Source organism: Gorilla gorilla, chromosome 8 (genome assembly GCF_029281585.2).
Source record: "Gorilla gorilla gorilla isolate KB3781 chromosome 8, NHGRI_mGorGor1-v2.1_pri, whole genome shotgun sequence".
Lineage (NCBI taxonomy): Eukaryota > Metazoa > Chordata > Mammalia > Primates > Hominidae > Gorilla > Gorilla gorilla.
Genome location: NC_073232.2, coordinates 128,845,315 through 128,870,225, shown reverse-complemented (window position 1 = coordinate 128,870,225; position 24,911 = coordinate 128,845,315). Strand labels below are relative to the sequence as shown.

The 24,911-nt window shown below is 39.0% G+C and overlaps 1 protein-coding gene across 2 annotated transcripts; it reads right to left on the bottom strand.

Moving 5' to 3' along the window:
• Nucleotides 1-1,132: 1,132 nt before the first annotated feature.
• On the bottom strand, nucleotides 1,133-23,335 carry PNLIP (pancreatic lipase). 2 transcript variants are annotated; one of them, XM_004050146.5, is made up of 13 exons: nucleotides 23,310-23,335; nucleotides 23,130-23,175; nucleotides 21,820-21,974; nucleotides 20,792-20,914; nucleotides 18,042-18,176; nucleotides 15,451-15,562; nucleotides 13,995-14,114; nucleotides 13,783-13,902; nucleotides 13,172-13,290; nucleotides 9,972-10,101; nucleotides 8,726-8,834; nucleotides 7,614-7,778; nucleotides 1,133-1,253 (listed from the first exon to the last, which is right to left on the bottom strand). In XM_004050146.5, the coding sequence occupies exons 2-13, from the start codon at nucleotides 23,173-23,175 to the stop codon at nucleotides 1,190-1,192; spliced, it is 1,398 nt and encodes a 465-aa protein (XP_004050194.1). In that variant the 5' UTR covers nucleotides 23,310-23,335; the 3' UTR covers nucleotides 1,133-1,189. The 2 variants fall into 2 exon arrangements, with proteins under 2 accessions (XP_004050194.1, XP_063565859.1); XM_063709789.1 differs by lacking the exons at nucleotides 1,133-1,253; nucleotides 23,310-23,335 and adding an exon at nucleotides 5,619-5,621 and having other exon boundaries at nucleotides 7,625-7,778; nucleotides 21,805-21,974.
• Nucleotides 23,336-24,911: the final 1,576 nt, after the last annotated feature.

The following is a 24,911-nucleotide window of genomic DNA, read 5'->3' as shown; positions in this document are numbered from 1 at the left end:
GAGTGCCCTTTCTACCATGTCCTCTTAGCAAATCCCTACTCAACTTTTAAGACCTAACACAAATATCCCTTTCTTTCTTAGGATGTATTGTTTAGACATGGCCTAATTTTAAGTACCTGACCCTAGTGGATTCATTCGTTGGTCCCATTAGTGGGAAAGTCATACAAAAAATACATATTTTCTCTTCTACTATATGCCAGGCATGTGCCAAGCACATACAATGGGAAAACTCCTTAAGGAGTTTAGAAATTGGCTATGCAGAGAAGTGAGCCAGCAAGCAATTACAATATGGGAAGTCCAGTGTTGAGACGGCAAAATGTCTGGGTGTGGTGGGAGTATAATAGTGGTAAGCCCTTAATCAGGTCTTAGTGGGTATGGATAATGGAGGTGAGTCCTGGAGGAAGTGATGTCTACAAAAAGATTTAAGAACCAGTAGGAGCTTAACAGACAGGAAGACAAAGAAAAGAACATCCCAGGAAGAAGAAGAGTTCCTGACAACATCCAGCAGCATCAGAGATCAAGACAACCCTCTTGGGGGACAGGGTCAGAATATAGAGTTCCAGAAGGAACATAGTGAAAGATGAAGCTAGAGTCCAAGGAGAAAACCAGACCAAGAGGGACCTCACAAGGCTTACTAAAGAATATGGATTCTGTCCTGGGGACCACTGGGAAGATGATTTATTTGTGCTTCAGAAAACTCAAGGAGGCTGCAGAAGTGAGGGGTTTGGGGGAGCCCCACATAGACCAGGTAGACCTGTTAGGGAGCATTGGGTCTGTCTAGTCCTTATCTCCTTGTGTGTCATTTCCCCTGAGATATCTGATTAGGAGCAGACACAGAACTTAAAGATTATGGAAAAAGTGGCAATTGTGAGTCTTTCCATGTGAGCCCACCAAGAGGGGGTCATTTTGGACATGGAAGACTGCCTTAAGTGACCAGAATGGCATAAGTAATATTGATAATGAACATGATGACAGTACCATGTAAACAACATTCTTAAGGTCAAATATGCAGCAAAATTTAACAGCCATTGGTGGTTCTTTTGACCAACTCCAAATTTTGGATTTTAGTCACTTCATCCAACAGATTCACTTGAAACAATGGAGGTTTTGGACAAAAGAAACAGGCATGTAATGCATCACCACTAGATTTTATTAGAAGTCAATTCATTGGTCAAATAACAGTAGTCTCCTAACATGGTGTGAGAGTGAGCAGAACTTCCTCCCTGACGGTTTCTGGACTACAGAAGTTGAACCTGTGGAGAAAAAACAACACAAAGTCACCTCCTCTTCCTGGCACACATCTGGAGTGTGACAATGAGGACAACCTATGCCCCCAACCTCCTAGTCTGAGGGAAGGGCACACCCTGTGCTGGAGACCAGACAATGGCTGAGGGAAGACCTCTTCTACATAAAGGACTGAATTCTCCTTTCCAGTGTTATTTTCTGGTTGTGCAATAGCAGAGAGAGAAGCTGTCAGTAGACACCCCAAAGAAAAAGAAAGACTCATTTGTCATGAGCAGTCACTGAACACTTAGCCCATGTCAACCAATGCAACTGAGGAACAGCAGAGTCACCATCATAAGAAATCAGCCCAGTGTATAAAATCTATTTTCTGGTGTTACGTTGGCTAACCATTATTTTAATTCAATATTTGAACTGAAATGACAAACTTTTCTCATTGTGACTGAACAATATGCCTTCTTTCCCTGTGTGGATCAAATAAAGGAAAGGAAGGAAGGAAGGAATAAAGAAAGAAGAAAGAAAGAGAGAAAGAGAAAGAAAGAAAGAAGGAAAGAAAGAAAGAGAAGAAAGAAAAGAAAGAAAGAAAGAAAGGAGGGAGACAAGGGAAGGGAGGAAGGATGGAAGGAAGGAAAAGAAAGAAGGGAAGGAGGGAAGGAAAGAAGAAAGGAAGGAAGGAAAGGACAGAGGGAGGGAGGAAGGGAAGAAGGAAGGAAGGAAGAAAGGAAGGGAGGGAGGGAGGGAAAAAAGGAAAGAAAGAAAGAACAGGCTGAACAATACTTAGGATGCTTTGGAATATTTTTCTTTAATAAAATACCGTACCATGTGTAAACTACCAGGCACAGAAAAAAAGTGCTCAGAAAATGTTTTTTTCCCTTCACGCTCACTTCCTCAATGACTGGCAGCCTCACAAATAGGAAATTAAAGGTTAAAACTGTCATCAATCAGGGACACAAGAAATGAAAGGCACCAATATTTATATATAATTAAAGGTGAACTGAATTTTTTTTGTAGTAGTTAAGAATTTTGTAGAGTCAAACTTCCTGCATAGAAATTTAGAAATGGTACCTTAATTAATTATCCATAAAATAAGGATAATAAAACCATCTACCTCATAGGATATATATTTTTATTTTAACAAATTTATTGAGCTTTAATTTACCTGGAATAAACTGTACATATTTAAATTGATACGTTTTCACACACACACAACACACACACACCTCTGAAGCCATCACCAACATCAAAGTTATTAACATATCTGTCATCCCCCAATTTTCTTTCTTCCTCTTTGTAATTGCTTCTTCCCATTCCCTCCAATATTCACTCCTCCCAGGCAACCACGGCTCTGCTGTCACTATAGAGTAGTTTGAATTGTCTGGAATTTTATATAAATGGAATCTAAGGTGTATGCACTCTTGTCTAGCTTTTCATTCAGTATAATTATCTCGAGATTCATCCATATTGTTGAGTGTACCATTAGTTCATTCCTTGTTACTGCTGAGTAATATTCCACTGTATGGACAGACCATAGACCATAGTTTGTTTATCCATTCCTCTATTGGTAGACATTTGGATTATTTCTACTTCTTGGCTGTTACAATAAAAGCTGCTACAGGCCAGGCACGGTGGCCCACGCATGTAATCCCAGCACTTTGGGAGGCCAAGGCAGGTGGATCACCTGTGGTCAGGGGTTCGAGACCAGCCTGGCCAACATGACGAAAACCAGTCTCAACTAAAAATACAAAAATTAGCTGGGCAGGGTGGCGTATGCCTGTAATCCCAGCTACTGGGGAGGCCGAGGCAGGAGAATCGCTTGAACCCAGGAGATGGAGGTTCAGTGAGCCAAGATCGTGCCACTGCACTCTAGCCTGGGTGACAGAGCAAGACTCTGTCTCAAAAAAAATTGCTATAAATACTCATGTACAAATCTTTTGTATAATCATATGTGTTCTTGCCTCATGGGTAAATATCGAACACCAAAATCGCTGACTCAGTGAGATGTATGTTTGGCTTTTTAAGAAACTATTAAACTGCTTTCCAAAGTAGTTGTATCATTTTCATATTCTCATCAGCACTGTATGATAGTCCTTCACAAGAACTGGTATTATCAATCTCAATTGTGGCCATTTAAATAGGTGGTATCTCATTCTGTTCTTAATTTGCATTTTTCTAATGATTAACAGTGTATCATTTTCTGCTCTTTCACGTTGAGAAATCTATTTTTGTTTTTATATTTAAAGTGCATTTCAGGCTGGGCACAGTGGCTCACGCCTGTAATCTCAGCACTTTGGAAGGTCGAGATGGGTGAATCACTTGAGGTCAGTTTGAGACTAGCCTGACCAACATGGTGAAATCCCACCTATACTAAAAATACAAAAACTAGCTGGGAGTGGTGCTGCTGCCTGTAATCTCAGCTACACAGGCGGCTGAGGCAGGAGAATCACTTGAACCCAGGAGGCAGAGGTTGCAGTGAACCGAGATCGTGCCACTGCACTCCAGCCTGGGCGACAGAGCAAGACTCCATCTCAAAAAAAAAAAAAAAAAAAAAAGTGCATTTTATATAGCCAGAATACAATTGGATATTGAGTTTTAAAAAATACAGTGGGGTAAGTTTTGTCTTCTAATTGTGGTATTTAGACCATTTTTACTTTATATGATTATTTATATGGATAGATATGAGTCTATTGTCTTCTATTTGTTTTCCACTTGTCTCCTATATTCTTTGTTGTCTTTTAGCTCTTTTTTTTTTTGAGACGGAGTCTCGCTCTGTCACCCAGGCTGGAGTGCAGTGGTGCGATCTGGGCTCACTGCAAGCTCCGCCTCCCGGGTTCACGCCATTCTCCTGCCTCAGCCTCCTGAGTAGCTGGGACTACAGGAGCCCACCACCACGCCGGCGTCGTGTATTTAGTAGAGACGGGGTTTCACCGTATTAGCCATGATAGTCTCGATCTGACCTCGTGATCCACCCGCCTCGGCCTCCCAAAGTGCTGGGATTACACGCGTGAGCCACCGCACCCGGCCCCTTTTAGCTCTTTTTATACTCTATTTTGGATTATATTTTATTCCATTTTATCTCCTTGTTTGGTTTACTTGCTATTATCCTTCGTTTCATTACTTTAGTGGTTGTTTCATTATTTGTTTCATTATTTTAGAATTTATAGCGCGTATTTTTAACTTATCACATCATACCTTCAAGGGAAAGTATACCAATTCATAAATGGTATAAGAACCTTCCAATAGTATATTTTCAGGTCTCCCCTCCTGCCTTTTATGTCATTGTTAGATTTTACTTATACATATATTATATATTCCCCAAAATACTGTCATTATTTTTTAAATAGTCAATTTTTTCAAAGAGAATTTAGTAATAAGAATTAAAAATATTATGTATTTATCATGTATTTCCTATTTCCTGTGTTCTTAATTTCTTTTAGTGAATTCTTTTCTACCTGGTATCACTTTCCTCTGCCTGAAGGCCTTCCTTTGACATTTCTTTTAGTGTTAACCTGCTGGTGAGGAATTATTTCAGTTTTAAAATTCTTCATTTCATCTTTGTCTTTGAAAGATATTTATGGGTATAAATTCCGGGTTAACGGTTTTTCCTTTCCATACTCTAAGATGTTGTTTCACTGTCTTCTGGCTTGCATTGTTCCTGATTAGAAATTTGCTGTATTTTTTTTTCTTTACTCTTCTAATGTGTCGTTTTTCTCTGACTGCTTTCAGTATTTTGTCTTTCTAATTGGGTTTCAACATTTTTTTATTTGTGTAAATTTAAGGGAACAAGTGAAGTTTTGTTAGATGGATATATTGTATAGTGGTAAAATCTAGGTTTTTAGTGTAATCACCTGAATAATGTACATTCTACCTGGTTTGAGCATTTTGATTTTTATGTGTATTGGTTCTGTGCTGTTTCCTTCATGTTTCTTGTGATTTTCTTTGATCTGTTGGTTTATAGTTTTCACCACGTTTGAAAATTTTCAAGGTATTATTTCTTCACATATATTTTTCTGTCCCTTCTTTGTTAGGGTCTTCAAAGACCTAAAAAAGGGTCTTATTTCAAATAAATAAGCCTTATTATTGTTGTCCCACAGATCACTGATGTTCTTTTAAAGTTATTTTTAAGATTTTTTTCTCTGTGTATTTCATTTCAGAAAGTTTCTATTATGTATTCAAGGTCATTAACCTTGTCTTCTATAATGTCTAATCTACTGTTAATTACATTCTGTGCATTTTTTGTTTGTGACATTGTATTTTTCATCTCTAGAAACTCAGTGTGGGTCTTTTTCTACATAGGTTGAGCATCCTAAATCCAAAAATAAAAAAATCCATTCCTGAGTTACTTCACTCAGGAATGGAAAACCAAACATCGTGTGTTCTCACTGTTATGTGGGAGCTAAGCTATGTTGACGCAAAGGCATAAGAATGATACAAAGGACTTTGGGGACTTGGGGAGAAGAGTGGGAGGGGGCGAGGGATAAAAGACAACATATATGGTGCAGTGTATACTGCTCAGGTGATGGGTGCACCAGGATCTCACAAATCATCACTAAAGAACTTACTCATGTAACCAAATACCACCTGTAACCCAATAACTTATGGAAAAATAAAATATATTAAAAATAAATAAAAAATCCAAAATGCTCTGAAATTTGAAACTTTTGATTGCCAACATAATGCTCAAAGGAAATGCTTATTGGAACATTTCAGATTTTGGATTTTTTTTTAATTTTTGATGCTCAGCTGGTACATATAATGGAACTATTCCTAAAGTCTAAAGAAATTCAAAATCTGAATCACTTCTGATCTCAAGCATTTTGGATGAGAAACACTTAACCTGTATATGCCATGCCTTTACTGACCTTTTAAGCAAATGGATACAGGTTTAAGAACTGTTTTAATTTTCTCCTCTGCTAATGTAACATCTATGTCAGTTTTATTTTGGTGTCGATTGATTATTCTCCTCATTATAGGCTGTATTTTTCTGCTTCTTTATATACCTGGGAATCTTTGAGTCAAAGTCAGATACTGTGGATTTTAGAGTTTTAGGTACTTGATAATTCTGGATCTTTATAAATATTCTTGAACTTTTTGTTCTGCAATGCAGTTATTTGGAAACAGTTTCTTTACAGATCTTGGTCAATATAGGTAAATTATTTTCCACTATAAAGCAAGACCTTCTAAAATACTCTACCCTGTGTCCTTTGAATTATAAACTTTTCCAGACTGCTTGGTGGAAACAAGCACCATTCCCAGTCCTGCAAAAGTAGGGGAACTATTTTCTCTAATCCATCAAATGGATATTTCAATGACCTCCAGCTGGTTTGTTCTCATACATGGGCCAATCAGTACCTTGATGAATATTCAGGGAGACTTTTCATAATCTCTGGGATTCTCCCTCAGCAACTCTCTCCTCTCTGGTATGCTGTCCTGTGAAATCTACTTCCCTGGATCTTCTCATTCTTAGCTCTGATTCTTTAACTTAAGGAGTCCACTGAACTCTGCCTGGGTTTCTCCTCCCTGTGACACATCCTGGAAATCTCTCGGAGCAGTAAGCTGGGGCAACTGCAAGGCTCCATCTTGTCCGTTTTTGTCTCTCAGCAATCACTATCCCTTATTCCTCAATGTTCAGTGTCTGGAAAACTGCTTTTTCATATACTTTGTTTGAATTTTTGGTTATTTCAGTCAGGCCAGTAAATCTTGGCTCTGTTACTCCATCTTTGCCAGAAGCAAAGTCCTCTCATTTGGTTTTTATGAGGATGGAAGGATAGAATGACAGAAGCACAGTGATTGCCTCAGAATTTGGCCTAATACTCAGAAATACTTGGTCTAGTATTGGTATTGTTATGATTATCACCAGATCACCTTTCCTGGTAGTTCACCATCCTTTGGCTCCCACACACTCCAGTCCTGGTTGAAACCAAGAATTATCTCCTGGACCTTCATCTTCACTAAGAAGACCAGTGATTTGGAAAAGCCTATTTCTATTCCTTGAAACATTCACTGTGTTTCCAGCAACTTAAACAGCAATTAGGTGAGCCTGGGAAGTTTGGAAGATGCACACAAGAAGCACTCACATAGCACGAAGCACAGCTGCCAAAGGAAACATTCCTCTCGCCTTAGAATCATGAAGCCGGTTTCTCATTCTAACATTTAATTTGTATCAGCTAACACATATTTATCATGAATTGATCAAAGCTGTTTCCTAAAGTTCTACCCTTTTCCCTAAAGAAACAGAAGGCATTAGGAGGCAACTGCAACTAGGATGTAGGCGATCCCCTGTAGGAGGTTTCACTTAAATTAGACTTTTAGTGGGAATAGAACTATAAACACAGACTCGATATTTCACATCTCCTGGGATTTTCATTACTTACTGTTTTCCAACATTTGTCTCCACTATAATCTTGGATGCTCCCACTCTAGGTAAAGTTGGGTTGATCACATTGTTATACCAAATAAATTTAACCTTCTGCAAGTCCCCAACGTCCACATCTGAGTCAAATTCATTGGAATGAGTACTATCTGGTTTGAGAGTGCCACTAAGGATTTAGGAAGTTAACAAAAACATACATGAGCATACATGTAAATATATACATATATATTTGTGTGTATGTGTGTACACATATACATACACATTTATGTTTCTAAGACCAGCTTACAATGCATTTCTGGCTAAGGTGATTGGCAGTACATTTGCATTCTAACATATTAAACAAATTCAGACATGCATGCTAACTCAGTGGTAGTCCATTTGCCATGAATATCTCATATTAGTCACCTTTACTTTAATAAAACTTCAAACATGTATTAGTCACAATTCCCCCACAATTTAATAAATGATGAGAGTATTCCATCATCTTTTCACATGTGTTTGGTGGGCAGAGTAATTAATTACTGATCATAAATCAGATGCCAGTTATCAAAGCAAACATGAATGGTCTTATCAGGAAATAGCGTGAAAATATTTAGAAACCGAATTCTGAATGGTACTAAGGCGTAAGGATGACATAATTGCTTCCTTTTCCCTTATACATATCAGTACTCTACTCCCATTTAGTAACGAATAGACAAACTCTTATGTTGATGACATACATTATACATGTGCAGTATTCCAACATTAAGAAGGATTGGCTGGCCACCGTGGCTCATGCCTGTAATCCCAGCACTTTGGGAGGCCTAGGTGGGTAGGTCACCTGAGGTCAGGAGTTTGAGACCAGCCTGGCCAACATGGTGAAACCCCATCTCTATTAAAAATACAAAAATTAGCCAGGCGTGGTGGTAGGCGCCTGTAATCCCAGCTACTCAGGAGGCTAAGGCAGGAGAATTGCTTGAACCCTAGAGACAGAGGTTGTAGTGAGCCAAGATTGCACCACTACACTCCAGCCTTGGCGACAGAGCAAGACTCCAGCCCGGGCGACAGAGCGAGACTCCGACTCAAAAAAAAAAAAAAAAACAAAAAACCATAGAGCAATATTATTTTACTCACTTGAAAATTTCATACTGCTTAGAATTTCCTTTATTTCCAAACAAAGAAACTAGTATGTGTCCTGTAACCTTTTTTCCAGACAGTGTGACAGATACCTTATACCTCCAACCTGCAAGGGAGAAAAATTGCAAAATGTCAGTTTGGAGATAAAAGACACTAAAAACAAGTTAATTTGCATCCCACTACTGCCGAGTTTTGAATAATTTATTTATAATTGTGTGTGTGTGTATGTGTGTGTGTGTGTGTGTGTGTGTAATTTTCTAATGAAATAGTGATAGATATTCCTTTATATGTGTTTAGGGGACAGGCATTAGGTAATAGGGGCTTTGCAGATTTTTTTCAAAGTTAAGACAGATTTTTTTTCAAGCCAAGGGACTAAGGAATACATTTAGTTTTCAATTTCCAACCTGACAATTTATCCTTGAAAGTTATAAGAACTTTATGTTAAAAGGTAGTTGTAAAATTGTGAACTGTGACTTTTTTCAGTTTAATTTATTTTCATGGATCACCAAATTTTAGGGTACTGCTATCTTTTTGTCTAAATATCTACATTTATTTTCAAAATTCTATAATTCAACTTTTCATTGCCTTTGGGAATATATTAATTTATGAAAACCAAAAGAACGTTTTCTTGGTGCTAGCCAATAGTTTGCCATTTAGAGATAGGCTGAGCAAATTGGGGAGGAGATAAAATTTGTCATTAGTATTTAAAAAAATCGGTAACCCCATTAACTCTCATCCAAATAATTTTATTCCTCTGTTATTCAGAAAAGAAACCCAGAACCTGTTCCCATTCCTACCACTCCTCCAGCCTCTAATTCCCATCACCCATGGAGCCTACAATCCTAAACGTCTCTTAAATCTGTCAATGTCTTTCCATTCTCACAACCTCTGCCATCTCTCTCTCCTAGATTACTTTTCTGATTTTACAAAAATCTCAGAATTTTGTTCAGTGAAACTTTTGACTGAATATAAAGAGGCTGGAGCAGAGAAAGCCTTCTGAATTCAGCACCAGAATCAAATGTGAAGAAACTTATTTTTGCAGCATTAAGAGTCCAGGACCCAAACTCCGTTCTGCCACCTTAATTAGCTATAATTACCTTGAACATAGCATTGAGCATTTTTCCACCTTGCAGAGGGAGTGTTTAAAGCTTTTGTATAAAAAAGCAAGTATGCACATTTTCAGTGGACATAATAATAAAATATATAGCAATAAGAATATAAGATACAGAAAATAGAAACTTACGTGCAAAATTACTGGCATCACCAGTGTCTAGATAAAATTTCTGGCCCACATCATTTGTTTTCCCAGGATATCTATCAGCATAGTGACCCATCTGTGGGCAGCCTTCACTTGGACAAGGGAAGCACTTGTTCTAGTGAAAACAAACAAATGATGAATGAGGATGCCCTATCTTTTAGTTGTGTACCATATTTCCTACATGTTGTCGCCATTCAAATATTCTAAAGCCAGTTCTGTTCTGATGATAAATGGGGACTTTAATAGTGTCTCAGCAGCAAAGATTAACAATGCATTTCATTATTCACAACAGTAAGTCACCAACTTCACGGTCAAACAACACAATACCATAAAAATCATACATTTTTTGGTATGGGCGTGGTGGCTCACACATGTAATCCCAGCACTTTGGGAGGCTGAGGCAGGTGGATCACCAGAGGTCAGGAGTTCGAGACCAGCCTGATCAACATGGTGAAACCCCGTCTCTACTAAAAATGCAAAAATTAGTTGAGCATGGTGGCAGGTGCCTGTAATCCTAGCTACTCTGGAGGCTGAGGCAGGAGAATTGCTTGAATCCAGGAGGCAGAGGTTGCAGTGAGCCGAGGCTGCACTATTGCACTCAAGCCTTGGGCAAGAGAGCAAGACTCCATCTCAAAAAAAAAAAAATCATACAGTGAGAGAATATGTGTGTGTGTGTGTGTGTATGTGTGTGTGTGTGTATGTGTGTGTGTGTATCTATCTTCTATTTTTTCTCTTTTGCCTAATCTGCTCCCAAGACATTCATCTACTTACAGCTAGAATTTATTTTAGAAAGATTGCATAAGTTGGCCGTGCGTGGTGGCTCACACCTGTAATCCCAGCACTTTGGGAGGCCAAGGCTGGAGGATCACGAGGTCAGGAGATCGAGACCATCCTGGCTAACACAGTGAAACCCCGTCTCTACCAAAAATACAAAAAATTCGCCGGGCATGGTGGCGGGCGCCTGTAGTCCCAGCTACTCGGGAGGCTGAGGCAGGAGAATGGCATGAACCCAAGAGGTGGAGCTGGCAGTGAGCCAAGACAGCGCCACTGAACTCCAGCCTGGGTGACAGAGCGAGACTCCGTCTCAAAAAAAAAAAAAAAAAAAAGAAAGAAAGAAAGATTGCATAAGTAGAACAGAGGTTATAATCAGCTTCTGATAAACAAAATAGAATTTATTAGGAGAACAATAGGCTCAAAAGTCAGGCTTTTTTCAATTCTTTTTATTTTTAAGGTTTAAAAATGTTAGCCAGGATGGTCTCGATCTTTACTTCCTGATCCACCTGCCTCGGCCTCCCAAAGTGCTGGGATTACAGGCATGAGCCACCGCGCCCGGCTTTTTTCAATTCTTTTAGCTCATGTTTAGCAATATCAAGCCCTGAAGGATTCAGATCCCGGAATTTTCTCTATGTAAAGAGAAAATGCTCCAGCTAGCCTAAGGCTTACTGTGAGGCTGATACCTGGAGAAGACATATTCGTATAGGAAAATACCCCTTACTTCTGGACCAAGGACTTCTGGGAAAAAGAGATGGAGAGGGAGGAACCAAGTTGGCAGGATAAGTGTCCCAATTCCCACTGTGAGGGGTAGGGCTACTCTACAGTGAAGGCAAGTGGTGGACTCCTGGCTCAATGGACCATATTATGGGCTTATCACAGTCGCAGGGTTGGCATTCAACAAAATCCAGGTGTTGCCTAAGCTAGCCGGGAAGAAATGGCCAAAGCTCTCTGAGGGCGTTGCTAGAGCCAGAAGAATAGACAAGCCCAAGACGTCATCTCTAAATACAGCAGTGTGCCCATCAATAAAACAGGCAAGGCTATTACCCAGAGTCGAAAGGAGCCCAAAGACTTTGCACCCATGGACTCCCAATTCATTTCCTCTGCTGAACACACGTCGACCACCACCACCAGATCACCTGGCCCCAGCACTCACTTGGAGAGAAGCTTAGAAGGGAGTGCAAAGGTGAAGAAATCTGCAAGACTGAGACATTTTTTCTTATACAAGTGCTGAGTATCACTTAAAAGAACTGTTTATATTGTTGAATTAGACTAAGTTTTAACTGAATGAAACCTGAGGCTTTTGGTTTGCTTCTTTATTTTTTCCCCCATTACTTATTGTTGGGTATTGGGGAAGAAAATAAAAATAAAGTTAAAATAAATAAAGAAGGGATCTTCTGTCTCATTGCATATGGAAGCCGTAGTGTGAATAATATAGGTACTCCCTCTCCCATAATAGCTAACATTAATTGAATGCTATTATATTTTTTGCTCTGGGCTAAGCAATTAACATATGTATTCTCATTAAGTCCTCTCACCAAATATGTTGAGTTTGCCATCAGTATTTACATTTATACATGAAGAAACTTCTTGGAGAACTGTTTTGCCCAAAGATATTCAGCTATTTAATGGTGAAACCAAGATTTGCATCCTCTCTCTTAATCACTAAGGTATATATCCTGGGTAATTATGACTTCAGCTGGCACATTTGTTACTGGAAATTTTCTTATTAAATCCATAGGTTTTAAATTTTGATTTCAAAAATTTATGGTACAAAGCAAAGTCAATTTTATAAAAAAAAAACCCAGACAATAGATATGTCATATTTGAGATCACATATAAATAATTCAACCAAGAGGAAACCACTACAGCACACATTTACCTATGTAACAAACCTGCACGTTCTGCACTAGTATCCTGGAACTTAAAGTAAAATTAAATAAATGATTCAACCAAGATATCAAGAGAATACCAAATAAGATGAAAATTCAAAAAAAAATTTGGCCATTATGAAATTGCACAGAAACGTCCACATGTCTATAATTATATATTAATAGTTAGAAAGGTCAGCATTTAAGAAAATTTTTCCATGTTCATCAGCATCCTATAGCTATTGCTCAGATTTCCATAGACTAATTATTTTTTGTCTGTTTAGGGTTATTTCTAAAACAAGTTTGGACGTTAACCCAATGCATACAAAAGTAATACAAATGAAAGTAAACAGGACATTTCCATGTACAAGCTCATTTCTCTAAAGTGCTCTAATTTATCACTATTTAAATACATATAATTAAAGGCATGTATAAGTTCGAAAGTATAAACATTCATTGAATGATGTCATGTATCGGAAAGCACACCAGTCATGAGAAGTGACAGTCACAAAATTCTTTATGTGGAAGGTGGAGTCTACTTACCGCAGTGAAGACGTTGTAAGAGGCACAGGGGAATCCAGCAAAGCCATCAGGGTTGACGATGCTATCAGTGTAATATTTGTAGCTTCTTAAGTGATTACAGGCCGCAAAGTCTCGAGTCCCTTTGAATCAGACACAATTACACATCAAGGACAGATTTTATTTTTCCAAGTTAACGTCATATTCAGAATATAGTGGTTGAATAGATTTCTCTAATTAGTGTGAGCTAATGCAGGTCACAGAAAAAAGTCATTTGCAAAGTATATTTATGATTTGTGATGTAATCAGAAGTTGAGTACTGTTTAAGATTATAACAGGTAATACTGTAATTAAATGAAAGGTTTAAAATACTGTAGAAGAAAAAGATTGGTTTAAATAAATAAAAGCTCATTCCCTGAATTAGGTACTCAGAAGTTGACTGAAAATACGCTTTCCTTCCCAGTCTCCTCATGCCCACTTATCCCAGTGAAAACCTACATCTCATGGATACAATTAAAAGTCTTTTGTTATATAAAATGTGAGACCTGTACAATTCCAAAGAATTTAGCAAGTTTAGCAAAACAAAACACAAGCTTTCCCCTGAGAAGATCTCTTTCTACACATAATAGTTCTACCTTCCCAGATTCCATCTATGTCCACAATCTGAGAGAGAATGTTCTTTTTACATCCAGGCATTTCCACTCCTCCATTTGGAAAGAAATCTAGGTGGCCCACAACTTGGCTCATTCCAAACCCTGAAGAATCATAAAAATACATGAGGGTTTATGCTAATGTATATAGACTCAGACACTATAACACCCTTTGGGGGACGGGTTGAGGAACTCACCCAAATTGGGGATTATGGGGGCACCATCCGTGTGAATTACATCCACAAATTTGGCATCGCTGGGGTCCAATCGGACTAATTCAGGTGTGCCCTGAAAGCAAGGTTCTGCTGGGTCCAACCCTAAAGTAAAGAGTATGTTTCATGAATTATGACAAGTCCTGAGTACAAGTATTAAGAGTAAAATATGAGTTATGCATGGAAAGGGATGAACGAGTTCTTCCTTACCTGACCATTTGCTGAAGAGGAATCTACTTCTAGCTATTTGCTTTAAAGTGAATTTTCCCCAAACCAAACAATATGCCTTTCCTCATGGCTGCGTGGTCACTGGGAGAGTCTTAGTCACTAGCAGCAGTTACAACAAAAGAGGTAGACTCTGGGACACACTGGACTAAAAACCACTCAGGGTAAAAAGAGTCCCCATTAGACTGTGAACTCCCACAAGGGCAAGGACCTTGGCTTTCACAAACGTCACTGAGACCACAGGCGTGCACTGCACAGCACCTGGCCGTGCAGGCTGTGGGAAAGAAACATTTACAGACTGTGGAAAAGAAAATCTTGTGCAGATCTTCCTTTCAGCAAATGAACGGATAGGCAGTCCAGATTATCCCAAGTCCAAATACAGCCGACTTATCCCAAGGGTTAAAAAGAAAATCACCAAGTCAGAGACAAAAAGGTTGAACACAGATGGAAGAGGAAAGTGGTCCTTCCTTGAAATAATCACCTCTCAGATCCAGGATGGTAGCATCTTTCTTATAACCTTACAGAGGTTTTAGAACCTGGGTATCCAATATGTGAGCTCACTGGCTGAATGCAGCCAGCCTCAGGTTTGTAAAATACTATTCGTTATCTCATTAGCAGCACACAGAACTGGCAGCCCAGAACACCCTGACCACCTTTTCCCTGACAACTCTGGGGTTATATTTGAGGTTTAAGCGCATTAGCAATTGCTAATGAAACAGAATATAATTAGTTATACAAATTTCAGCTCCTTAGGTTTAATTATTCTACTATTTATGAAATTTATTCTATTCATGAAACTTGTCCTTTGTGAATGTCGGTCAATGGGGAAATAGACATGAATAAAATCTCTAGATGTCCTTAATTCATATTTTAGTCACGTGCAATATAAATATGTTAAACAGAGTGCTGTAGACCAAAGATTGGTATCAATGAAGACTTTACAAAGCCTCAGAACATAGCGATTTCTGATCATGGGGCCCAATTCAGAAAATGTGAAAAGGTAAAACGTAGGGTTGCACCAAATTTCCATCTTGTATTTCCTTTTAAACCACATACAGGCTGCATTTAGTCTAAGTTTGTAGCTTCCTTCCTTCCTTTCTTTTTTTTTTAAGGAGATAGGAGTTTCGCTATGTTGCCCAGATTGGCCTCAAACTGCTGGCCTCAAGAGATCATCTTGCCTCAACCCCGCCTGGCATCTTTCACTGTTTTCACCAACCTGTGATGCGTCCAATGGTCCCATTGGTTCTCCTTCCAGCCTCCCCAGCAGCGTGGGCACCCAGGCTGTGGCCAATGACGTGCACGTCGGAAGGTGAGTAACCGAACGCCGACTGTCGGAAAGAAAACCTTTTCAGAATGTTTTCAAGTACAGTCATGAGTTGCTTAACAACAGGGATACGTTACAAGAAATGCATCATCAAGCGATTTCATTGTTGTGGGAACATCATAAAGTGTATTTACATAAACCTAGATGGCATAGCCTGCTACCTACCTGGACTGTGTGGTACAGCCTGTTGCTCCTAGGCTACAAATCTGTACAGCATGTTACTGTTCTGTGTACTCTAGGCAACTGGAACACAACGTAACTAGTTGTGAATCCAAATATATCCAAACCTAAAAACATACAGCAAAAATACGGTATAAATGATTTTAGGCTGGCCTTGGTGGCTCACACCTGTAATCCCAGCACTTTGGGGGGCCAAGGTGGGCTGACCACCTGAGATCAGGAGTTCAAGACCAGCCTAGCCAATATGTCTACAAAAGTAAAAAAATTATCTGGGCGTGGTGGTGGGTGCCTATAATCCTGACTACTTGGGAGGCTAAGGTGGGAGAATCACTTGAACCTGGGAGACGGAGGTTGCAGTGAGCTGAGATCGCGCCATTGCACTCCAGCCTGGGCGACAGAGCAAGACTCTGTCTGAAAAAAAATAAAAAAATTCTGAAGTGGTAGATCTGTAGAGGGCATTTACCATGAATGGAGCTTGCAGGACTGGAAGTTGCTCTGGGCAAGTCATGGAGTAAGTGGTGAGTGAATGTAAAGGCCTAGGACATTATTGCACACTGCTGAAGACTTTATATACTGTACATTACTCTACACTCAGTTCATTTAAAATATTTTTCTTTCTTTATGCAATTTTTATTTTATTTTATTTTATTTTTGAGACGGAGTCTCACTCTGTTGCCCAGGCTGGAGTGCAGTGGCACGATCTCAGCTCACTGCAAGCTCCACCTCCTGGGTTCACGCCATTCTCCTGCCTCAGCCTCCCGAGTAGCTGGGACTACAGGCGCCCACCACCATGCCCGGCTAATTTTTTGTATTTTTAGTAGAGACGGGGTTTCACTGTGTTAGCCAGGATGGTCTCCATCTCCTGACCTCATGATCCACCCGCCTCGGCCTCCCAAAGTGCTGGGATTACAGGAGTGAGCCACTGTGCCGGGCCACAATTTTTATTTTTTTTAAACTTTTAACTTTTTGTAATAACCTTTAGCTTAAAACACACTGTATCCCTGTATCAAATTATTTTACTTCTTTATATCTTGATTCTATAACCATTTTTATGATAATTTTTTTAACTTGTCAAAATTTGTTAAAAACTAAGACACAAACACTTGCATTAGCCTAGGCCTACACAGGGTCAGGATCATCAATATCACTGTCTTCCACTTCCACATCTTGTTCCCTGGAAGGTTTTCAGGGGCAATAACATGCATGAAGCTGTCATCTCCTATGATAACATGTCTTCTTCTAGAATACTTCCTGAAGGATCTGCCTGAGGCTGTTTTATTTTTCTTTAATAAGTTGAAGGAGTATACTTTAAAATAATGATAAAAAGTGTAGTAAATATGTAAACCGGTAATGTCATCATTTATTATCATTATCATGTATTACATACTGTACATAATTATATGTGGTAGACTTTTATATAACTGGGAGTGCAGTAGGTTTGTTTATACCAGCATGACCACAAATCCATGAGTAATATGTTGTGCTGTGGTATCGTGATAGCTATAGGTCACAAGGCAATAGGAATTTTTTAGCTCCATTGTCATCTTATGGGACCTCCATCATATCTGAAGTCCATCATTGACCTACACGTCCTTGTGTGGTGCATGACTGTATTGCAGAATTCAATGAGGGGCGCAGAGGGAGAACCTTCAAAAACTTCAGTGTCAAGAAGATACACTGCCTTTCCAAAGCACTTGACTTCCATGTTTTTTAAAATAGTTACAATGAAAAACGGAAATGGGTTTAACTTTTAATCTGGTGGAAGTAGGGCTGTATTTTGTTGTTTTACTATGGAGAGAGAACTCTTAATGAACATGAAGAGTTGTTATCCAGAGATGATGAAGCAAGTATTTGGATTAGAAAGTAAAAATAAAAACAATTATTTAAACACATTCAAGTATAACATTTTCTGTGGTTTTTGTTACCAAATGAGGTTAGCTTGTTATCACTGTGCTTCTCTTAAGAAAGCAAAACTAAAATCAAATAAAACTAGATTAATCTTAAGGTTGACATTGGTAATAACTAGTAAAATTAAAACAAATACTCGTGGAATTTATTAAAAACAACCTACCAATTGCTTGAATAACTTAACTTAAAAAAACTAGTTTATTAACATAATGGGTTATTGATGAAACCCAAAGCTAGATTTTTTTTTAATTTTTGTTTGTAGCCAAGAGAAACATCATATTTGAGTAGGGAAGTGTCTTTATCTATGATTAAATCTACAGGCTTTTTTTTTTTTTTTGGAAAGATAATCTGGAAAACCACGTGTACAGGCTTTTATGCAATCCGGGAGTAATTACCTGAAGAAATTCAACAAAATATGCCACTTCTGCTCCCACGATCCTGATGTTCTGCGAGGCTTGTGTGTATCCAGTTCGGGAGCCACCTTTCCAGTCCACACAGATACAGTTCACACTTTCCACCTTGAACAGATTCTGGTGGAAGGGGCACAATAAACAGATAAATAATTCAGGATCTTTATTAATTACTAGTTAACGTATTGGAGGACTAGGATAAATTCCCTCCTTGACCCACACAATGTCATTATAACCCTAATGCAATTGACAAAACTTTTAGTCTGTTATAGATATATAATCTCTGCTAAAGTTTAAAATCATCTCCAAACTGGAATTTGACCATAGTGGGAACTGGATTCTTGGGATTTCTATTGTAGCAGATACAGAGACATTTAATTCAAGAAAAAAGTGTATAAACTGTATAAAATGTGGTACAATGTGTTGTTCATTAGGTCATCCTAAATGCCATAAGACTACGTTGTCCCTTAATAGAAAACACCCAAGGAAAATGTTTGCCTTGTCCACTGGTATAGCCTCTGTGTCCAGAACAGATTCTGGTACACAGTAGATGCTCAGTAAATATTTAATGAATGAGTGAAAGACAATGTTAGGACCCCTTATATAAATACATTGAAGGTAAATAAGTTTTTCCACAATGGAAAGACTAATCAAATTTTTTGGATGAACGTGTTTTATTATACATCACTAAAGAGTTATTAATATTTCACACGAAAGCATGGCCTACCAGATATCTATGGAAAGCCTTGTTTGATGGCATTTAATTAGGGTTTCATGGAGGTTAGTTCTGGAAGGAATTCTGTTGTCTGAGTGTGTTTATGTATAGCCTCTTTTTTTTTCAAAAAGAATTTGAGAATAGGCCAGGTGCAGTGGTCACACCTGTAATCCCAGCACTTTGGGAGGCCGAGGCAGGTGGATCACGAGGTGATGAGATCGAGACCATCCTGGCTAACATGGTGAAACCTCATCTCTACTAAAAGTACAAAAAATTAGCCGGGCCTGGTGGTGGGAGCCTGTAGTCCCAGCTACTCGGGAGGCTGAGGCAGGAGAATGGCGTGAACCCGGGAGGCGGAGCTTGCAGTGAGCCAAGATCGCGCCACTGCACTCTAGCCTGGGGGACAGAGCAAGCAAGACTCCATCTCAAAAAAAAAAAAAAAAAAAGAATTTGAGAATAATGGAACAATCTTAGAAATCATCTCCAACTTTTCCATTTTTCAAAAGGAAAAATCCAAAGCAGGGAAAAGATTTGCTAATCATAGTTAGCTAAGGAGAGAGTCAGGACTGGACTGTAGAACCTTTATCCTTCTAGTTTAAACCACTTGTTTCTGCGTCTCAAAGCAATAGTTCTGTCAAAGCCAAATCAATGCAAAACAAAACAAAACAAAAACAAACCACAATTGCCTTTGGGATCTTAGAAATAAATTGCATAGCCATATCAAAGGTAACTATATTCCTTTTGAACTGAGAATCACATTTTTTTCTTCACTGTTGTATAAAAATCTATTATTACCCTCCCTCCAGTAATCATCAGCTTTAAATTATTTTGGAGGACAAGTTGTGGTTTTACTGCTTGTGTTTAAACTTGCGGAGTGTACAGATTCTACAGTGCTCATCTGTCTTCAGGATCAATGGATAGGCTCTGGAGTTGACTCATTCTGCCCTTGGTTTGAGCCAGAGGGAGACCTGAAACTGTATGGGCTTAGGAGGACCTTTGTGTCTTTTTTTTTTTTTTTTTTTTCCGAGACGGAATCTTGCTCTGTTGTCCAGGCTGGAGTGCAGTGGCACGATCTTGGCTCACTGCAACCTCTGCCTCCCGGGTTCAAGCAATTCTCCTGCTTCAGCCTCCTGAGTAGCTGGGATTACAGGTGTGCGCCACCATACCTGGCTAATTTTTTTTATAGTTTTAGTAGAGACGGGGTTTCACCGTGTTAGCCAGTATGGTCTCGAACTTCTGACCTCGTGATCCACCCGTCTCAGCCTCCCGAAGTGCTCAGATTACAGGTATGAGCCACCACACCCAGCCTGTGTCTTTCTTCTTGACACCTCTGAAGAAAGGACTACTCCCTTTGTGCGACAGCAGGTCAAAGAAATTTGATGAATACATGAATAAATACTTGAATAAATGAATCAACTGTAATGTTCCTCAAGCACTAGCAGTTACTAGGAAAATTTATTCTATTTGATTTTCTGTCTTTTCATTCTTCTTTATGACAGGGCATATAGCCAAAGGCAAATTAAAGAAAATAGGATCACCGCTGTTGAAACAACAGAAGCCAAAAATGAAAACCTACACAGTTTTCCAAGTTATTGCTACCAGAGGAGATCCGAGGTAGCAAGCGAAAATCAAAGGAAAAGAATTCATTCAGGCAAAATGAGACCTCTTAGCACTTCACATAAAATTAAAAACTAATGAAAAAACAGGGGCCTATAACCAGCTGGTGTGCATCAGCATGACAGCATCTGTTGCTATAATGTTGAAACACCTCCATATCAGTTATTAAATAACCACTGCCTGGATCCACCAAGTGCTTGCCAGCCTTACTGCTCTGACCATCCTAAACCCCCTCTTCCCACCACCACCTCCTTGACCTCCCCTAGGAACTCCAGGCCCAGCAGGGGTCTGAATACCCTCCAAGACCTCCAAGCACTGTCCTCATTGGTCGGGGCCAGTGCCTTACCGTTTGTTAATTACCACTTTGGAAACGATCTTTCCTTGAGAGATGACCACATCTCACCTTGCACACATTGGCCAGCCAGTTTTCTTCTCCCTTGTCTATGAATCCATGAATAATAAAGCGAGTTTTTCTATTTGTTTTGAAATTGGAGCCACTGATGCTTGATGAATCTGCGACAACTTCCTGTTTAGATAGAAAAGTGTTTCATGTCAGTTTCCTATAGTAGCCAATAGAACCATTTGTACATGGAGAGGGGCAGTAAGTAGAAGACTGCTAGGATTCAGGATCCTTGTGAATAATGATTCTTCCATAACAACCACAGTATTCACTATCATCATCATGTTGCCATTTCCCAGTCATCACAACATGTTTGCCATTGTTCAACTTGGGATAATATGTCTGTTATAATCTTGGTGGTAATGATCTTTTCTTCATACAATGGAAGGCTTTGTGTGTGTATGTGTGTGTGTGTGTGTATTTTTATATGTCTTTATCTATGTAGAGATACATATATATAATAGGAGATTACATAAATATATAATATTGGGAATGTTTATATACTTTATATGTATAATTATAGCCCTACATTTACAATATTTATTAAATGTTATAGAGGAAGGACAATAATAATATGAAGTTAATGAATCTTTTATAAACAATTTACATTAAGTAATACCTAAGCTCAGTGCCCTGAATATCTACAAAGATGCAAATTTCACAGCTGATTTTTTTCTCTTAAGAACTTGAATATTCAGTATCCTTACTACAGAAAACAGGTGGAACTTGGTTCTTCTTTTTTTTTTTTTTTTTTGAGATGGAGTCTCACTGTGTCGCCCAGGCTGGAGTGCAGTGGCACGATCTCAGCTTACTGCAAGCTCTGCCTCCCGGGTTCATGCCATCCTCCTGCTTCAGCTTCCCGAGTAGCTGGGACTACAGGCGCCTGCCACCACGCCCGGCTAACTGTTTGTATTTTTAGTAGAGATGGGGTTTCACCGTGTTAGCCAGCATGGTCTCGATCTCCTGACCTCGTGAACCGCCCGCCTCGGCCTCTCAAAGAGCTTAGTTCTAAACACAGTGATAGTTCTTACTTGAAAGTTGTCTGGGTTCTCATTAGTATATAGGAGGAAGCGGGTGTTGACATCTTCTGGAGACCAAGGCAATATATGGAGGGGTCTTTCCGTAATTCCTGACCATGGGGAGTCATCACTGAAGCAGCCGAGTCTTTCGTAGCAAACTTCTTTTCCTGCAATCCCCCAGAAGGATATTAGTTTTACAAGCATGCTCTTTTTAACGATCTGTCTGCCAATATATGAGTTCAATTACACTGTGTGGTAGACTTTCCTCCTCTGCTACTCTCAACACCCTCCTAGCCACACACTCACAAAACGGCTTCAAAAGACAACACAACTATTCCAGACAGGCTGTTGTTCTTGTTCCTCAATTCTACCACATGGATCACTTCACTCCCCTTGTGTCTCTGCCCAATCCCAACGTGGGACTCCTTTTAGCCTCTAAACTCAGATATCTTCCTTGGGCTATAGGTGCTCAAGAAAGGGACAGCCCTGTGTCCCTAAGCCTTAACTTCTTGTAGCCACTGTTTAGCTGTGGGCTTTGAAAGGAGAGCTAAAATTTTATGGAAAGGCCAAAACCGTATATCCGCATCCTTGCTGTACTGCAGGTCATCTTCATTCCTGTGATGAAGAAGCTGTTCACAAACAACCAAACAAAAAATCCATGGTTTAACACAACTCTAGGCTTGAATGTCACTCCATAAAAAAATAACCCAAAGTAGGGTTCTCTTCTCTAAGGAGGATAAATCTAGATTAATGGTAGGAGTAAGAGTAGCAGCTGTTGTGGGGGCTGCGTTTCTCAAAATCTTACCATGTGCCAGGTGCTGGGCTGGATGGTTTACTAATCTGACCTAATTCTCACAATAATCCTAGGAGATGGGGAATCCGACTCTCCCCATTTTGCAGACAAAGATTCTGAAGCACAGAAGAGTTAAGAATTTTGCTCAGGGTAATACAGTTGTAGGTGGTGGTGGAGCCAAGGTTCAAACTCTTAACTTGACTTAATGTCAGGGTTGCTAGATTTAGCAAATCAAAATACAAGTAAATTTGAATTTCAGATAAATGACAATATTTTATTATAAATATGTCACATATTTGTTGTTTGTGGGAAATATTTGCTGTTTATCTGAAATTCAAATTTAACTGGGCATCTTAGATGTTTTCTGACAACCCTGCTCCACGTACCTGTGCTCTTACGCATCTCCTGTGCTTTACTCCTTGAAGTAAATCTTCATGTTATTACTGCGGCCTGAATTCAGCTGCCCTAGCCCTCTTGACCGTGTTGAAAAGTGAATCTCTCCCAGCTCAACATTTATTATTTTTCTTACCTGCTACTGCTCCCAGCAGCAGTGAAAGAGTCCAAAGTGGCAGCATCTACACGAAATTAAAAACATGATTGAGTCTGGCTAAGTTTTTAAAAGATCGGCAAGTTTTAGTTCATTTAGACCCCTGGGGGAAAATGGATAAATTCTGATCAATTAGGCCTGGAAAACATGTTCCCGACTCACCGTGGCAGTTCCGTCAGGTTCCACACACAACCAGATAGCAACAAAAACTCCTTTTATAGGCGAAGCTTATCTTTTTGAAACCGTGGAAAAATGGCATGCAAAGAAAGGCCCAAGGATGTGTTTCTAATTTTAATCATAGATAAACTAAGGTTGACAGAGTAAAGTTTTCCATAGTAGTTGTGGGAAAATGAGAAAGGGGGTAGATATGTGATTATGTAAAGCTCAAAATCACTTTAATTTCATTATAGTAAAGGTTCTATATAGTAAAGGTTCTAGTCTTTCTGTCTCTTTTTAAGTTTACAATTCTCTGTGCATGTCTGTGGGCATGTGTGAAACTAAATTGTTTTCACAGATTTGATAACAGCAGTCTTAAAAACAAATACCAGCAGCCTACCAGCTCTTGCCATTTTTGTATAACCTTGCCTTACCTCAAAAACAGTGAAATAGAAGCAATCCTTCAAGAGAGTTCATACCTTCTGGAAAAGCATTTGATTTATTTTGATAGTCCATAGAACTGATTTATTTCTCAACAATGTCATGGAGGAAAGAATAAACAAGCTAAGAAAAGGAATTGGGGGTACGGCCGAAAGCATAGAGCCAGAATCAGTGACCCCACTATCAGATGAAATGATGAATAAGCGGAAAAAATATGACTCAACTTGGAAGAAAATGGTTTAGAAAAAATAATCTGAAAGAGAATTGTTTGATGGAAAATAACTGGGATGTTTTCAGTTAATGATGGATTGCTTACAATAAATGTTAAAAAGAGTACAATGTGATACCATAATTTTAAGAGACCAGAACCTTTTAGCCTGAAAGTGTCACAGCTATACACTGAGTTGTTGAAATTGTCACATTCGTAGGTCAAAAGTGGTCAAAAATAATTCAATCCCCTGGAAAAGTTTATAGGTATAGAGAAAAGCAACAGAATTATCATGTACAAGGGAAGTTCAAGGAAGTTTGGCAAGGGAATTGTTAAGATAAAGCAGAAGGCACAAGGAAGGATCCATGGATGGACACCATGGCAAATTCCTACCTAATCTTTCAAATATCAGCGTTTCATCCCCTCCTCAGGCAATCTTCCCCAGCCATGGTTAAGCTGGTTCCCTTGTTCCCTCTAAGGAAGGTTCTTTTTAGAACTTCTCTCACTTAAGACTGATCATTTGTATATTATAAACTCAGAGAAGGCTGGAATGCTCAGGGCCTTGTTGTCACATCCTAGCACCTAGCTCAGTGCTTGATACACAGCAGGCCTTCAAAACATCTCTGATGTATGATTGAACAAATGAGGGAATGAATATGAAAAGCAAAGCAATTTATTTTGCATAATGGCTGCAATAATAATTGTCTCCACAGTCTCATAAGTAAAAAGCTGTTGAAACTTCTTTTATTCAAAACATGTGGAAAAAAAAAATCCAGAAGCCTCTAAAAACAGAAATCTTGCATCTCTCTAGTATTTAGCGATGGTAATGCTATATTGATCTCAGAGTCATATCCTATGAGAGTCATTGTTTACTCTAGTTTTACCATGAAGTTATTTACATTTTGTGTGAGTTACCAAGTAATTCACACAAAGTTTCTAAGTTGTCATTTTAGATGGCA

Bases quoted from the DNA above. Each gene is read 5' to 3' on its own strand.
- PNLIP (XM_004050146.5), bottom strand. From the start codon at position 23,175: ATGCTGCCACTTTGGACTCTTTCACTGCTGCTGGGAGCAGTAGCAG. The intron at 10,102-13,171 runs GTAAGTAGACTC...TGTTTTCACTAG, and splicing joins CTTACAACGTCTTCACTGCG to AACAAGTGCTTCCCTTGTCC. The intron at 7,779-8,725 runs GTGAGTAAAATA...CTAAATCCTTAG, and splicing joins AAGCAGTATGAAATTTTCAA to TGGCACTCTCAAACCAGATA.